Source organism: Gobio gobio (genome assembly GCF_949357685.1).
Source record: "Gobio gobio genome assembly, chromosome: 2".
Lineage (NCBI taxonomy): Eukaryota > Metazoa > Chordata > Actinopteri > Cypriniformes > Gobionidae > Gobio > Gobio gobio.
Window position 1 is genome coordinate 3,084,437 of NC_137098.1, and position 15,779 is coordinate 3,100,215.

The following is a 15,779-nucleotide window of genomic DNA, read 5'->3' on the forward strand; positions in this document are numbered from 1 at the left end:
GCAAAACAGAGCTCAACGCTACTGACCAAGTTGGCCCAACACAAAAAATAAATAAAATATAATTTTTGATACACATAACCTTGTATTCTGGTTTGATTACATTCATGAAAAGATATTAGATACTGCTGTTTCGAGACAGCCTCAAAACTACACTGGACATTTGTCTTTCTGAATGTGAGCAGGATGATGCTGTATTGATGTGTCCATTGTAGCTTCCGCTGCATCTCAAAACCTGATTCGCTTTGACGTGTCCATGACAGATTTAATATCTAAAGGTCTAAATGTAGCGAATTTTGTAACTGACACTGAATGTAATTTCCCATGTAACGCATTCCCCAATGTAGCCACGCCCCAAACTCTCCACCTGCTACAGTAGCCACGCCCCAAACTCTCCACCTGCTACAGTAGCCACACCCCAAACTCTCCACCTGCTACAGTAGCCACGCCCCAAACTCTCCACCTGCTACAGTAGCCACGCCCCAAACTCTCCACCTGCTACAGTAGCCACACCCCAAACTCTCCACCTGCTACAGTAGCCACGCCCCAAACTCTCCACCTGCTACAGTAGCCACGCCCCAAACTCTCCACATGCTACAGTAGCCACACCCCAAACTCTCCACCTGCTACAGTAGCCACACCCCAAACTCTCCACCTGCTGCAGTAGCCACGCCCCAAACTCTCCATCTGCTACAGTAGCCACGCCCCAAACTCTCCACCTGCTACAGTAGCCACGCCCCAAACTCTCCACCTGCTACAATAGCCACGCCCCAAACTCTCCATATGCTACAGTAGCCACGCCCCAAACTCTCCACCTGCTACAGTAGCCACGCCCCAAACTCTCCACCTGCTACAATAGCCACGCCCCAAACTCTCCACCTGCTACAGTAGCCACGCCCCAAACTCTCCACCTGCTACAATAGCCACGCCCCAAACTCTCCACCTGCTACAGTAGCCACGCCCCAAACTCTCCATCACAATAGCCACGCCCCAAACTCTCCACCTGCTACAGTAGCCACGCCCCAAACTCTCCATCTGCTACAGTAGCCACGCCCCAAACTCTCCATCTGCTACAGTAGCCACGCCCCAAACTCTCCACCTGCTACAATAGCCACGCCCCAAACTCTCCACCTGCTACAGTAGCCACGCCCCAAACTCTCCACCTGCTACAGTAGCCACGCCCCAAACTCTCCACCTGCTACAATAGCCACGCCCCAAACTCTCCACCTGCTACAGTAGCCACGCCCCAAACTCTCCACCTGCTACAGTAGCCACGACCCAAACTCTCCACCTGCTACAGTAGCCACACCCCAAACTCTCCATCTGCTACAGTAACCACGCCCCAAACTCTCCACCTGCTACAGTAGCCACGCCCCAAACTCTCCACCTGCTACAGTAGCCACGCCCCAAACTCTCCACCTGCTACAGTAGCCACGCCCCAAACTCTCCATCTGCTACAATAGCCACGCCCCAAACTCTCCACCTGCTACAGTAGCCACACCCCAAACTCTCCACCTGCTACAGTAGCCACACCCCAAACTCTCCACCTGCTACAGTAGCCACACCCCAAACTCTCCACCTGCTACAGTAGCCACACCCCAAACTCTCCACCTGCTACAGTAGCCACACCCCAAACTCTCCATCTGCTACAGTAGCCACACCCCAAACTCTCCATCTGCTACAGTAGCCACGCCCCAAACTCTCCACCTGCTACAGTAGCCACACCCAAACTCTCTATCTGCTACAGTAGCCACGCCCCAAACTCTCCACCTGCTACAGTAGCCACACCCAAACTCTCCATCTGCTACAGTAACCACGCCCCAAACTGTCCACCTGCTACAGTAGCCACGCCCCAAACTCTCCACCTGCTACAGTAGACACACCCCAAACTCTCCACCTGCTAAAGTAGCCACACCCCAAACTCTCCATCTGCTATAGTAGCCACACCCCAAACTCTCCATCTGCTACAGTAGCCACACCCCAAACTCTCCATCTGCTACAGTAGCCACACCCCAAACTCTCCATCTGCTACAGTAGCCACGCCCCAAACTCTCCATCTGCTACAGTAGCCACACCCCAAACTCTCCATCTGCTACAGTAGCCACGCCCCAAACTCTCCACCTGCTACAATAGCCACACCCAAAACTCTCCACCTGCTACAGTAGCCACTCCCCAAACTCTCCACCTGCTACAGTAGCGACTCCCCAAACTCTCCACCAGCTACAGTAGCCACTCCCCAAACTCTCCATCTGCTACAGTAGCCACTCCCCAAACTCTCCACCTGCTACAGTAGCCACTCCCCAAACTCTCCATCTACTACAGTAGCCACTCCCCAAACTCTCCACCTGCTACAGTAGCCACTCCCCAAACTCTCCACCTGCTACAGTAGCCACGCCCCAAACTCTCCATCTGCTACAGTAGCCACTCCCCAAACTCTCCACCTGCTACAGTAGCCACTCCCCAAACTCTCCATCTACTACAGTAGCCACTCCCCAAACTCTCCACCTGCTACAGTAGCCACACCCCAAACTCTCCATCTGCTACAGTAGCCAAGTCCCAAACTCTCCACCTGCTATAGTAGCCACACCCCAAACTCTCCACCTGCTACAGTAGCCACACCCCAAACTTTCCATCTGCTACAGTAGCCACACCCCAAACTCTCCACCTGCTACAGTAGCCACACCCCAAACTCTCCACCTGCTACAGTAGCCACACCCCAAACTCTCCATCTGCTACAGTAACCACACCCAAACTCTCCACATGCTACAGTAGCCACTCCCCAAACTCTCCACCTGCTACAGTAGCCACTCCCCAAACTCTCCACCTGCTACAGTAGCCACACGCCAAACTCTCCACCTGCTACAGTAGCCAAGCCCCAAACTCTCCATCTGCTACAGTAACCACACCCAAACTCTCCACCTGCTACAGTAGCCACACCCCAAACTCTCCACCTGCTACAGTAGCCACTCCCCAAACTCTCCACCTGCTACAGTAGCCACACCCCAAACTCTCCACCTGCTACAGTAGCCACACCCCAAACTCTCCACCTGCTACAGTAGCCACACCCCAAACTCTACATCTGCTACAGTAGCCACACCCCAAACTCTCCACCTGCTACAGTAGCCACACCCCAAACTCTCCACCTGCTACAATAGCCACACCCCAAACTCTCCACCTGCTACAGTAGCCACTCCCCAAACTCTCCACCTGCTACAGTAGCCACACCCCAAACTCTACATCTGCTACAGTAGCCACACCCCAAACTCTCCACCTGCTACAGTAGCCACACCCCAAACTCTCCACCTGCTACAATAGCCACACCCCAAACTCTCCATCTGCTACAGTAGCCACACCCCAAACTCTCCATCTGCTACAGTAGCCACTCCCCAAACTCTCCACCTGCTACAGTAGCCACACCCCAAACTCTCCACCTGCTACAGTAGCCACACCCCAAACTCTCCACCTGCTACAGTAGCCACACCCCAAACTCTCCATCTGCTACAGTAGCCACACAGTAGCCACGCCCCAAACTCTACATCTGCTACAGTAGCCAAGTCCCAAACTCTTCACCTGCTATAGTAGCCACACCCCAAACTCTCCACCTGCTACAGTAGCCACACCCCAAACTCTCCACCTGCTACAGTAGCCACACCCCAAACTCTCCACCTGCTACAGTAGCCACGCCCCAAACTCTCCATCTGCTACAGTAACCACACCCAAACTCTCCACCTGCTACAGTAGCCACACCCCAAACTCTCCACATGCTACAGTAGCCACTCCCCAAACTCTCCACCTGCTACAGTAGCCACACCCCAAACTCTCCATCTGCTACAGTAGCCAAGTCCCAAACTCTCCACCTGCTATAGTAGCCACACCCCAAACTCTCCACCTGCTACAGTAGCCACACCCCAAACTTTCCATCTGCTACAGTAGCCACACCCCAAACTCTCCACCTGCTACAGTAGCCACACCCCAAACTCTCCACCTGCTACAGTAGCCACGCCCCAAACTCTCCATCTGCTACAGTAACCACACCCAAACTCTCCACATGCTACAGTAGCCACTCCCCAAACTCTCCACCTGCTACAGTAGCCACTCCCCAAACTCTCCACCTGCTACAGTAGCCACACGCCAAACTCTCCACCTGCTACAGTAGCCAAGCCCCAAACTCTCCATCTGCTACAGTAACCACACCCAAACTCTCCACCTGCTACAGTAGCCACACCCCAAACTCTCCACCTGCTACAGTAGCCACTCCCCAAACTCTCCACCTGCTACAGTAGCCACACCCCAAACTCTCCACCTGCTACAGTAGCCACGCCCCAAACTCTACATCTGCTACAGTAGCCACACCCCAAACTCTCCACCTGCTACAGTAGCCACACCCAAACTCTCCACCTGCTACAATAGCCACACCCCAAACTCTCCATCTGCTACAGTAGCCACACCCCAAACTCTCCACCTGCTACAGTAGCCACACCCCAAACTCTCCACCTGCTACAGTAGCCACACCCCAAACTCTCCATCTGCTACAGTAGCCACACAGTAGCCACGCCCCAAACTCTACATCTGCTACAGTAGCCAAGTCCCAAACTCTCCACCTGCTATAGTAGCCACACCCCAAACTCTCCACCTGCTACAGTAGCCACACCCCAAACTTTCCATCTGCTACAGTAGCCACACCCCAAACTCTCCACCTGCTACAGTAGCCACACCCCAAACTCTCCACCTGCTACAGTAGCCACGCCCCAAACTCTCCATCTGCTACAGTAACCACACCCAAACTCTCCACCTGCTACAGTAGCCACACCCCAAACTCTCCACCTGCTACAGTAGCCACACCCCAAACTCTCCACATGCTACAGTATTCACTCCCCAAACTCTCCACCTGCTACAGTAGCCACTCCCCAAACTCTCCACCTGCTACAGTAGCCACACGCCAAACTCTCCACCTGCTACAGTAGCCAAGCCCCAAACTCTCCATCTGCTACAGTAACCACACCCAAACTCTCCACCTGCTACAGTAGCCACACCCCAAACTCTCCACCTGCTACAGTAGCCACTCCCCAAACTCTCCACCTGCTACAGTAGCCACACCCCAAACTCTCCACCTGCTACAGTAGCCACGCCCCAAACTCTACATCTGCTACAGTAGCCACACCCCAAACTCTCCACCTGCTACAGTAGCCACACCCCAAACTCTCCACCTGCTACAATAGCCACACCCCAAACTCTCCATCTGCTACAGTAGCCACACCCCAAACTCTCCACCTGCTACAGTAGCCACACCCCAAACTCTCCACCTGCTACAGTAGCCACACCCCAAACTCTCCATCTGCTACAGTAGCCACACAGTAGCCACGCCCCAAACTCTACATCTGCTACAGTAGCCACACCCCAAACTCTCCACCTGCTACAGTAGCCACACCCCAAACTCTCCATCTGCTACAGTAGCCACGCCCCAAACTCTCCACCTGCTACAGTAGCCAAGCCCCAAACTCTCCACCTGCGACAGTAGCCAAGCCCCAAACTCTCCACCTGCTACAATAGCCACGCCCCAAACCAAAGATCTTCCATACTAAACTTTGTGACAACGCATCGATTCTGTCAAATCTATTTCACAGACAGTCTTTATTGTCTTACCGTGCAAAATAATTTGATTGATTAACCTGGCCCCACTTTATATTAGGTGAACTTGTTACATCAAAAAATAAGTACAATGTACTTACTGTGTTCAAATTGTATTGCAAAACACTTTTGCTGATATTGAGGTGGGATACGGGTAGAGTTAGGGACAGGTGTGGTGGTGTGGGTAAGTTTAAGGGTAGGGTTAGGGAGAGGTGTGGTGGTGTGGGTAAGTTTAAGGGTAGGGTTAGGGACAGGTGTGGTGGTGTGGGTAAGTTTAAGGGTAGAGTTAGGGACAGGTGTGGTGGTGTGGGTCAGTTTAAGGGTAGGGTTAGGGACAGGTGTGTAAGTTTAAGGGTAGGGTTAGGGACAGGTGTGGTGGTATGGGTAAGTTTAAGGGTAGGGTTAGGGACAGGTGTGGTGGTGTGGGTAAGTTTAAGGGTAGGGTTAGGGACAGGTGTGGTGGTATGGGTAAGTTTAAGGGTAGGGTTAGGGACAGGTGTGGTGGTATGGGTAAGTTTAAGGGTAGGGTTAGGGACAGGTGTGGTGGTGTGGGTAAGTTTAAGGGTAGGGTTAGGGACAGGTGCGGGGGTGTGGGTAAGTTTAAGGGTAGAGTTAGGGACAGGTGTGGTGGTGTGGGTAAGTTTAAGGGTAGAGTTAGGGACAGGTGTGGTGGTATGGGTAAGTTTAAGGGTAGGGTTAGGGACAGGTGTGGTGGTGTGGGTAAGTTTAAGGGTAGGGTTAGGGACAGGTGTGGGGGTGTGGGTAAGTTTAAGGGTAGAGTTAGGGACAGGTGTGGTGGTATGGGTAAGTTTAAGGGTAGGGTTAGGGACAGGTGTGGTGGTGTGGGTAAGTTTAAGGGTAGGGTTAGGGACAGGTGTGGTGGTATGGGTAAGTTTAAGGGTAGGGTTAGGGACAGGTGTGGTGGTGTGGGTAAGTTTAAGGGTAGAGTTAGGGACAGGTGTGGTGGTATGGGTAAGTTTAAGGGTAGGGTTAGGGACAGGTGTGGTGGTATGGGTAAGTTTAAGGGTAGGGTTAGGGACAGGTGTGGTGGTGTGGGTAAGTTTAAGGGTAGGGTTAGGGACAGGTGTGGTGGTGTGGGTAAGTTTAAGGGTAGAGTTAGGGACAGGTGTGGTGGTGTGGGTAAGTTTAAGGGTAGGGTTAGGGACAGGTGTGGTGGTGTGGGTAAGTTTAAGGGTAGGGTTAGGGACAGGTGTGGTGGTGTGGGTAAGTTTAAGGGTAGAGTTAGGGACAGGTGTGGTGGTGTGGGTAAGTTTAAGGGTAGGGTTAGGGACAGGTGTGGGGGTGTGGGTAAGTTTAAGGGTAGAGTTAGGGACAGGTGTGGTGGTATGGGTAAGTTTAAGGGTAGGGTTAGGGACAGGTGTGGTGGTATGGGTAAGTTTAAGGGTAGGGTTAGGGACAGGTGTGGTGGTATGGGTAAGTTTAAGGGTAGGGTTAGGGACAGGTGTGGGTGGTGTGGGTAAGTTTAAGGGTAGGGTTAGGGACAGGTGTGGTGGTGTGGGTAAGTTTAAGGGTAGGGTTAGGGACAGGTGTGGGGGTGTGGGTAAGTTTAAGGGTAGAGTTAGGGACAGGTGTGGTGGTATGGGTAAGTTTAAGGGTAGGGTTAGGGACAGGTGTGGTGGTGTGGGTAAGTTTAAGGGTAGGGTTAGGGACAGGTGTGGTGGTGTGGGTAAGTTTAAGGGTAGAGTTAGGGACAGGTGTGGTGGTATGGGTAAGTTTAAGGGTAGGGTTAGGGACAGGTGTGGTGGTGTGGGTAAGTTTAAGGGTAGGGTTAGGGACAGGTGTGGTGGTGTGGGTAAGTTTAAGGGTAGAGTTAGGGACAGGTGTGGTGGTGTGGGTAAGTTTAAGGGTAGGGTTAGGGACAGGTGTGGGGGTGTGGGTAAGTTTAAGGGTAGAGTTAGGGACAGGTGTGGTGGTATGGGTAAGTTTAAGGGTAGGGTTAGGGACAGGTGTGGTGGTATGGGTAAGTTTAAGGGTAGGGTTAGGGACAGGTGTGGTGGTATGGGTAAGTTTAAGGGTAGGGTTAGGGACAGGTGTGGGTGGTGTGGGTAAGTTTAAGGGTAGGGTTAGGAACAGGTGTGGTGGTGTGGGTAAGTTTAAGGGTAGGGTTAGGGACAGGTGTGGTGGTGTGGGTAAGTTTAAGGGTAGGGTTAGGGACAGGTGTGGTGGTGTGGGTAAGTTTAAGGGTAGGGTTAGGGACAGGTGTGGTGGTGTGGGTAAGTTTAAGGGTAGGGTTAGGGACAGGTGTGGTGGTGTGGGTAAGTTTAAGGGTAGGGTTAGGGACAGGTGTGGTGGTGTGGGTAAGTTTAAGGGTAGAGTTAGGGACAGGTGTGGTGGTATGGGTAAGTTTAAGGGTAGGGTTAGGGACAGGTGTGGTGGTGTGGGTCAGTTTAAGGGTAGGGTTAGGGACAGGTGTGGGGGTATGGGTAAGTTTAAGGGTAGGGTTAGGGACAGGTGTGGTGGTGTGGGTAAGTTTAAGGGTAGGGTTAGGGACAGGTGTGGTGGTGTGGGTCAGTTTAAGGGTAGGGTTAGGGACAGGTGTGGTGGTGTGGGTAAGTTTAAGGGTAGAGTTAGGGACAGGTGTGGTGGTATGGGTAAGTTTAAGGGTAGGGTTAGGGACAGGTGTGGTGGTGTGGGTAAGTTTAAGGGTAGAGTTAGGGACAGGTGTGGTGGTATGGGTAAGTTTAAGGGTAGGGTTAGGGACAGGTGTGGGTAAGTTTAAGGGTAGAGTTAGGGACAGGTGTGGTGGTATGGGTCAGTTTAAGGGTAGAGTTAGGGACAGGTGTGGTGGTGTGGGTAAGTTTAAGGGTAGGGTTAGGGACAGGTGTGGTGTTATGGGTAAGTTTAAGGGTAGAGTTAGGGACAGGTGTGGTGGTGTGGGTAAGTTTAAGGGTAGGGTTAGGGACAGGTGTGGGTAAGTTTAAGGGTAGAGTTAGGGACAGGTGTGGCGGTATGGGTCAGTTTAAGGGTAGAGTTAGGGACAGGTGTGGTGGTGTGGGTAAGTTTAAGGGTAGGGTTAGGGACAGGTGTGGGTAAGTTTAAGGGTAGAGTTAGGGACAGGTGTGGTGGTATGGGTCAGTTTAAGGGTAGAGTTAGGGACAGGTGTGGTGGTGTGGGTAAGTTTAAGGGTAGGGTTAGGGACAGGTGTGGTGGTGTGGGTAAGTTTAAGGGTAGAGTTAGGGACAGGTGTGGTGGTGTGGGTAAGTTTAAGGGTAGGGTTAGGGACAGGTGTGGGTAAGTTTAAGGGTAGAGTTAGGGACAGGTGTGGTGGTATGGGTCAGTTTAAGGGTAGAGTTAGGGACAGGTGTGGTGGTGTGGGTAAGTTTAAGGGTAGGGTTAGGGACAGGTGTGGTGGTGTGGGTAAGTTTAAGGGTAGAGTTAGGGACAGGTGTGGTGGTGTGGGTAAGTTTAAGGGTAGGGTTAGGGACAGGTGTGGGTAAGTTTAAGGGTAGAGTTAGGGACAGGTGTGGTGGTATGGGTCAGTTTAAGGGTAGAGTTAGAGACAGGTGTGGTGGTGTGGGTAAGTTTAAGGGTAGGGTTAGGGACAGGTGTGGGTAAGTTTAAGGGTAGAGTTAGGGACAGGTGTGGTGGTATGGGTCAGTTTAAGGGTAGAGTTAGGGACAGGTGTGGTGGTATGGGTAAGTTTAAGGGTAGGGTTAGGGACAGGTGTGGTGGTATGGGTAAGTTTAAGGGTAGGGTTAGGGACAGGTGTGGTGGTGTGGGTAAGTTTAAGGGTAGAGTTAGGGACAGGTGTGGTGGTATGGGTCAGTTTAAGGGTAGAGTTAGGGACAGGTGTGGTGGTGTGGGTAAGTTTAAGGGTAGGGTTAGGGACAGGTGTGGGTAAGTTTAAGGGTAGAGTTAGGGACAGGTGTGGTGGTATGGGTCAGTTTAAGGGTAGAGTTAGGGACAGGTGTGGTGGTGTGGGTAAGTTTAAGGGTAGGGTTAGGGACAGGTGTGGTGGTGTGGGTCAGTTTAAGGGTAGAGTTAGGGACAGGTGTGGTGGTATGGGTAAGTTTAAGGGTAGGGTTAGGGACAGGTGTGGTGGTGTGGGTAAGTTTAAGGGTAGGGTTAGGGACAGGTGTGGGTAAGTTTAAGGGTAGAGTTAGGGACAGGTGTGGTGGTATGGGTCAGTTTAAGGGTAGGGTTAGGGACAGGTGTGGTGGTGTGGGTAAGTTTAAGGGTAGGGTTAGGGACAGGTGTGGTGGTGTGGGTCAGTTTAAGGGTAGAGTTAGGGACAGGTGTGGTGGTATGGGTAAGTTTAAGGGTAGGGTTAGGGACAGGTGTGGTGGTGTGGGTAAGTTTAAGGGTAGAGTTAGGGACAGGTGTGGTGGTATGGGTCAGTTTAAGGGTAGAGTTAGGGACAGGTGTGGTGGTGTGGGTAAGTTTAAGGGTAGGGTTAGGGACAGGTGTGGGTAAGTTTAAGGGTAGAGTTAGGGACAGGTGTGGTGGTATGGGTCAGTTTAAGGGTAGAGTTAGGGACAGGTGTGGTGGTATGGGTAAGTTTAAGGGTAGGGTTAGGGACAGGTGTGGGTAAGTTTAAGGGTAGAGTTAGGGACAGGTGTGGTGGTATGGGTCAGTTTAAGGGTAGAGTTAGGGACAGGTGTGGTGGTGTGGGTAAGTTTAAGGGTAGGGTTAGGGACAGGTGTGGTGTTATGGGTAAGTTTAAGGGTAGAGTTAGGGACAGGTGTGGGTAAGTTTAAGGGTAGGGTTAGGGACAAGTGAGGGTAAGTTTAAGGGTAGGGTTAGGGACAGGTGTGTAAGTTTAAGGGTAGGGTTAGGGACAGGTGTGGTGGTGTGGGTAAGTTTAAGGGTAGGGTTAGGGACAGGTGTGGTGGTGTGGGTAAGTTTAAGGGTAGAGTTAGGGACAGGTGTGGTGGTATGGGTAAGTTTAAGGGTAGGGTTAGGGACAGGTGTGGTGGTGTGGGTAAGTTTAAGGGTAGAGTTAGGGACAGGTGTGGTGGTGTGGGTAAGTTTAAGGGTAGAGTTAGGGACAGGTGTGGGTAAGTTTAAGGGTAGGGTTAGGGACAAGTGAGGGTAAGTTTAAGGGTAGGGTTAGGGACAGGTGTGTAAGTTTAAGGGTAGGGTTAGGGACAGGTGTGGGTAAGTTTAAGGGTAGGGTTAGGGACAGGTGTGGTGGTGTGGGTAAGTTTAAGGGTAGAGTTAGGGACAGGTGTGGTGGTATGGGTAAGTTTAAGGGTAGGGTTAGGGACAGGTGTGGTGGTGTGGGTAAGTTTAAGGGTAGGGTTAGGGACAGGTGTGGTGGTGTGGGTAAGTTTAAGGGTAGGGTTAGGGACAGGTGTGGTGGTGTGGGTCAGTTTAAGGGTAGGGTTAGGGACAGGTGTGGTGGTGTGGGTAAGTTTAAGGGTAGGGTTAGGGACAGGTGTGGTGGTATGGGTCAGTTTAAGGGTAGGGTTAGGGACAGGTGTGGTGGTGTGGGTAAGTTTAAGGGTAGGGTTAGGGACAGGTGTGGTGGTGTGGGTAAGTTTAAGGGTAGGGTTTGGTGTAAGGGAAGTGTCAACTGTATAATTACAAATAACTACAGAAATTAATTACAGACGTAATTACATGCAGGTATTTTTTTTAAATGTAAGTACAATGTAAAGACATGTATGTACACAATAAGTGCATTGTTTCAAATTATTACTTAAAATGTTAGTACATATTAGTTAAGGCCACCTAATATAAAGTGGGCAGACTAGTAGTACTGAAATATTTGAGATCTTTAATGTGTTGTAGCTGGAAAATTGTAAGTAAGTTGTCCATCCTCACTAAAAATAGAATCACAAAGACAAAATCTGAACATGTTTGATGTTTAAAGGCATTTCCACACTAAAGAAAGCTCTGAACAGATAGGAATGTGTGCGGTGTGTTTTGAAGGGAATACAGCGAATTGTGGCTTTTGAGTGAAGCAGCTTGGGCTCATTCTCACCGTGCCAGCAGGGATCCGTCCAGGCCACCAGGCGATGGCTGGTTCCCTCATCCCTCCTTCAAATGTGGTCTCCTTCCCACAGAGAAACGGGCCATTGCTTCCGCCTGAGGATGACGACAGACAGGACAGAATCACAGACTCGAAGCCTCGGCTGCGGAGCAAATCATCTCTGACAAACCCTCTTTACAAAAGAGACCCATGACACAAAGTAATTGAATAGGTGTATTGGGAGCATGCATGAAAGATGAGTTGAGAGAGCTGAAGATAGAACAGAAGGCAAGGGTCTTGTGATACGTTTTAAAGCTTGACATAACTTGTCTTGAAAATGTGACGCTTATAGAACAAGACACAATGCAATGTTAAAAACGCCCACGGGCAACTGTGCACAGAGACCAGTAATGAAAAAATAGCTTTGATTCAGGACTGTGTTTAGTGGAAGACAGATTAACCTCAGCCTCCGATAAAATGCATCGGAATAAACAAACCTAGCAGTATTGGAGAGTAGCTAACTAATGGCATTATTATTAGTAGAATGAAAGAATTAGAACTGGTGTGAACTGGTTTAACCCTCTGGGGTACTTCATTTATGGGTCACACTCAGGACTTTCGGGTCAAAAATGACCCAGGGTAAAATCAATTAAATATATTGTTGTTTGTTGTTCAATAATTTTTTTTTCTTTTGAGATAATTTTATGATTTATAATGAATATTTATGCAATAATTATGACCCATTTTTTCCCATTGAATATAATAAAAAAATGTATATATAATTTTTTTTTTATTGTTATTAAAGCTGTATTTCATTTTAGAGTCAAGCCTAGGCCTCATGAAAGCAATGTTTTTAATGAGAAGCCATCCGGTGGACACATTGAGCATTTTTATCACGCAATAGTACATTTTTACCTCTATAGTGGATTTACAGCTCTCTGTAGAAAGGCGTGTGAATTCTAGTGATTTTTGCACAATTTTTTTTTCAGGTTGTTAATTTTAATATATACTAACAGATTCTCAAAGACTATTTTTGTCAAGTTTTTTGTTTGTTTGGTTGGTTTACCCTCTGGGGTACTTCGGGTCAAAAATGACCCGAAGCGTTTTATAATAAAAAATAAAAAAAATCGTAGCTTCATCGGAATGGTCCAAAACTTTATTGGTACTTGGTATATGGACACCCCCCAAAAAAATTGGGGACAGGATTTGAAAAGTCTAAGTGGTCGTAAAAAAATAGTCACACTCAGGACCTTCGGGTCAAAAATGACCTTCATAGGAAATGAATGGGAAATTGGCAAAAATATTAAAATACAGAGTTTTTTTGTGCATACAATCTACAAATCAGCCAGGATGCAGAAAAAAGGACTCCACAGTGAAGATCTCTAAAACATCAAGAGTGCAAAACAGACAAAAAAAACCTCACACACACACTTATACACACAAAAACACACACAAACACACACAAATTAACGCGTGTCATTCCAAAAGCTAATTTTGGGAAATGTGTGAAATAAAAGCAATTGTTCATCATTGTAAGAAATAAAGCGCACAGCAATGAAAGCATGAGACTGTAAGCCATCAAGGTTGCAAAATAGACACACACACACACACACACACACACACACACACAAACACACACACACACACACACACATAGGGAAATAAAAGACTGGTGAAACTGTAACAGAGAAATGTGAAAATATGTGAAATAAAATCAATGAATCAAATAAAACAATGGGTAACAAAATGCTTTCCACTTGTTCTCTTTCTAATGCAATGTTCAGGTTTGACTGTATTATAAAGTAAAACTGGCACTTCAAATTACCATTTAAACCAAACAAACAAACAAAAAAACTTGCCAAAAATAGTCTTTTGAGAATCTGCTATTATATATTAAATGGTAATTTTATAATACAGTCAAACCTGAACATTGCATTAGAAAGAGAACAAATGGAAAACATTTTGTTACCCATTGTTTTATTTGATTCATTGATTTTATTTACATATTTTCACATTTCTCTGTTACAGTTTCACCCGTCTCATATTTCCCTATTACCCGAAGTACCCCAGGTTAAATTAATCACATTATGCTATTTTAAAGGTTCCTAATTTAGTTTTGGGCATATAATATACATTGCAGCATCCGCTCATGTCTCACAGAGTCTGAAACGGTTCGTACGAACATTCAGTCTCTCTAAACCCCGCCTTTCGGAGAGCTGCTCTGCTCTGATTGGTCAGACGGCCCACTCTGTTGTGATTGGTCGAACGCTTACAGCACGTGTCAGAAACCAAATGCCCATTAGCAAATCTGAATTTCAGCTCTGGATCTTGATGCACAGAGATACGAGCAGTAATGATCAGTGTTGGGGGAAATGCATTACAAGTAACTTAAGTTATGTAATCAGATTACTTTTTCAAGTAACAAGTAAAGTAACGCATTACTTACTTTTTCAAATAAGTAACGCAAGGGTCACACTTTATATTAGGTGGCCTTAACTACTATGCACTTACTAGGGCTGCACGATTTGGGGAAGACATCTAATTGCGATTATTCTGGTTAAAAATTGCGATTGTGATTTAAAATGCGATTTATTATTTTTATTTTATTTTTACAAATGAAAAGGGTGTGTATATAACATTGTGTTTATATATTAATATGGCTAAAAATGATAATTATTATTATTGCTAAATAAAAATAAGAAATATTACTATTGCAATAACATTTTCATTATTAAAAATGTAAAATAGCATTTAAGAATAAATTAGGGCTGTCAAAAGATTAATCGTGATTAATCGCATCCAAAATAAAAGTTTGTGTTTACATAATATATGTGTGTGTACTCTGTTAATTATTATTTATATATAAATACACACACAAGCATGTATATATTTAAGAAAAAAATATTATTTTTATATATAAAACATTTATATTTATATATATTATAAATTATATAAATGTATATACATGCAAATATTTCTTAAATATATACGATTAATCTTTTGACAGCCCTAGAATAAATATAACAGTATAATAACAATAATTATATTTTACAGAAAACTCATTTTACAAAAAAAATTATGGGTTACCTGTTAGCATGCAGACAGCCAATGACTAAAAATCATTAAAAAGGTCTAAAGATTTTTTGTAAAAAATTTATATATATTATTATTAAAATCTGTGCCTTTTATCAGTGATATCAATTTCTTAAAGTCTATGTTTTTTATATGAAATATGCACCTCTTATGCATCCACTGTGGGGATTAAAACTCCTGTACATTGAAGAAAAACATATGGATTGTCATATACATTTATTTAGAAGTATTATTTTTCTTATTTTCTACCCAAAAAGTTTAATTCAAACTGGAAGCCAGAGGGCGCCCTCGAGCAGAAACTCCACAGACGCCTCAGAGAAGTCATCGCTTTCAGGCATTATGCAAATTTGTTAGGTTTGTAACAGGAAGTGAGACTGGAATTACTGACGACTCGATTTTTCCTTAAGACGACAATAACTTTGCACTTTGATGCAGATCTTTTACATTCCCAAACAGCTTTATTCATATTCGAGAAGCATAATTTGAAAGTTTCAGCATCCTCATGCATCACCACTGATTTGATTCAATTCCCTTACTAAATAAAAAGATGTAAAAAACCCACTTTGTTGCGGTCCGGACATCACTGCCGCCCCATTATCCGAGGTGAAGAACACCAGTGTGTTGTTTTGGACGCCCAGACTGACCAAACGAGCCAGAATCTGTCCAATGCTGTGATCCAGCTCCATCACGGCATCGCCATAACTACAACACACACCACACACCTCCATCAAACCATTACAAATGACATAAGCTTCAGTTACTCAGAGAGCATAACAAATTCTGTCGAATTAGCCCATGTTTGAAACCTGTCCTGTGACAGACGGATGTGATATATGGAGGAAGGTAGATGTCTGGGAGAGATGTGCGCTGGTTATAAAACTTTAAGATGTGGCGTGTCAGGCTGAATCCCTCCACCTGGCTAATACCCCTCAGCCTTGATCCATTCCTCTGTCAACACAAACCTCATTTAGCATTCTGAGGAAACGTATGCTTACTGAAGCCCCAGTATTGCAAAGCCCTGGGCGGAATACTAAACAGCTTCAGGTGAGACTACCAATGAAGCCCCCGGCCCTCATTCACGCCTCAGAGCATCGCATTAACCAAACATTTCTATAATACAAAACAG

At 47.1% G+C, this 15,779-nt stretch overlaps 1 protein-coding gene across 1 annotated transcript in view; it reads right to left on the bottom strand.

The window, feature by feature from the left end:
• galns (galactosamine (N-acetyl)-6-sulfatase) overlaps positions 1-15,779 on the bottom strand; it is a 92,522-nt gene that overhangs the window by 36,502 nt on the left and 40,241 nt on the right. The window contains exons 8-9 of the mRNA XM_079806183.1: positions 15,216-15,355; positions 11,573-11,676 (exon numbers count right to left, since the gene is read on the bottom strand). Of these exons, the coding sequence (XP_079662309.1) occupies positions 11,573-11,676; positions 15,216-15,355 (244 nt within the window). The remainder of the gene's footprint in view (positions 1-11,572; positions 11,677-15,215; positions 15,356-15,779) is intronic.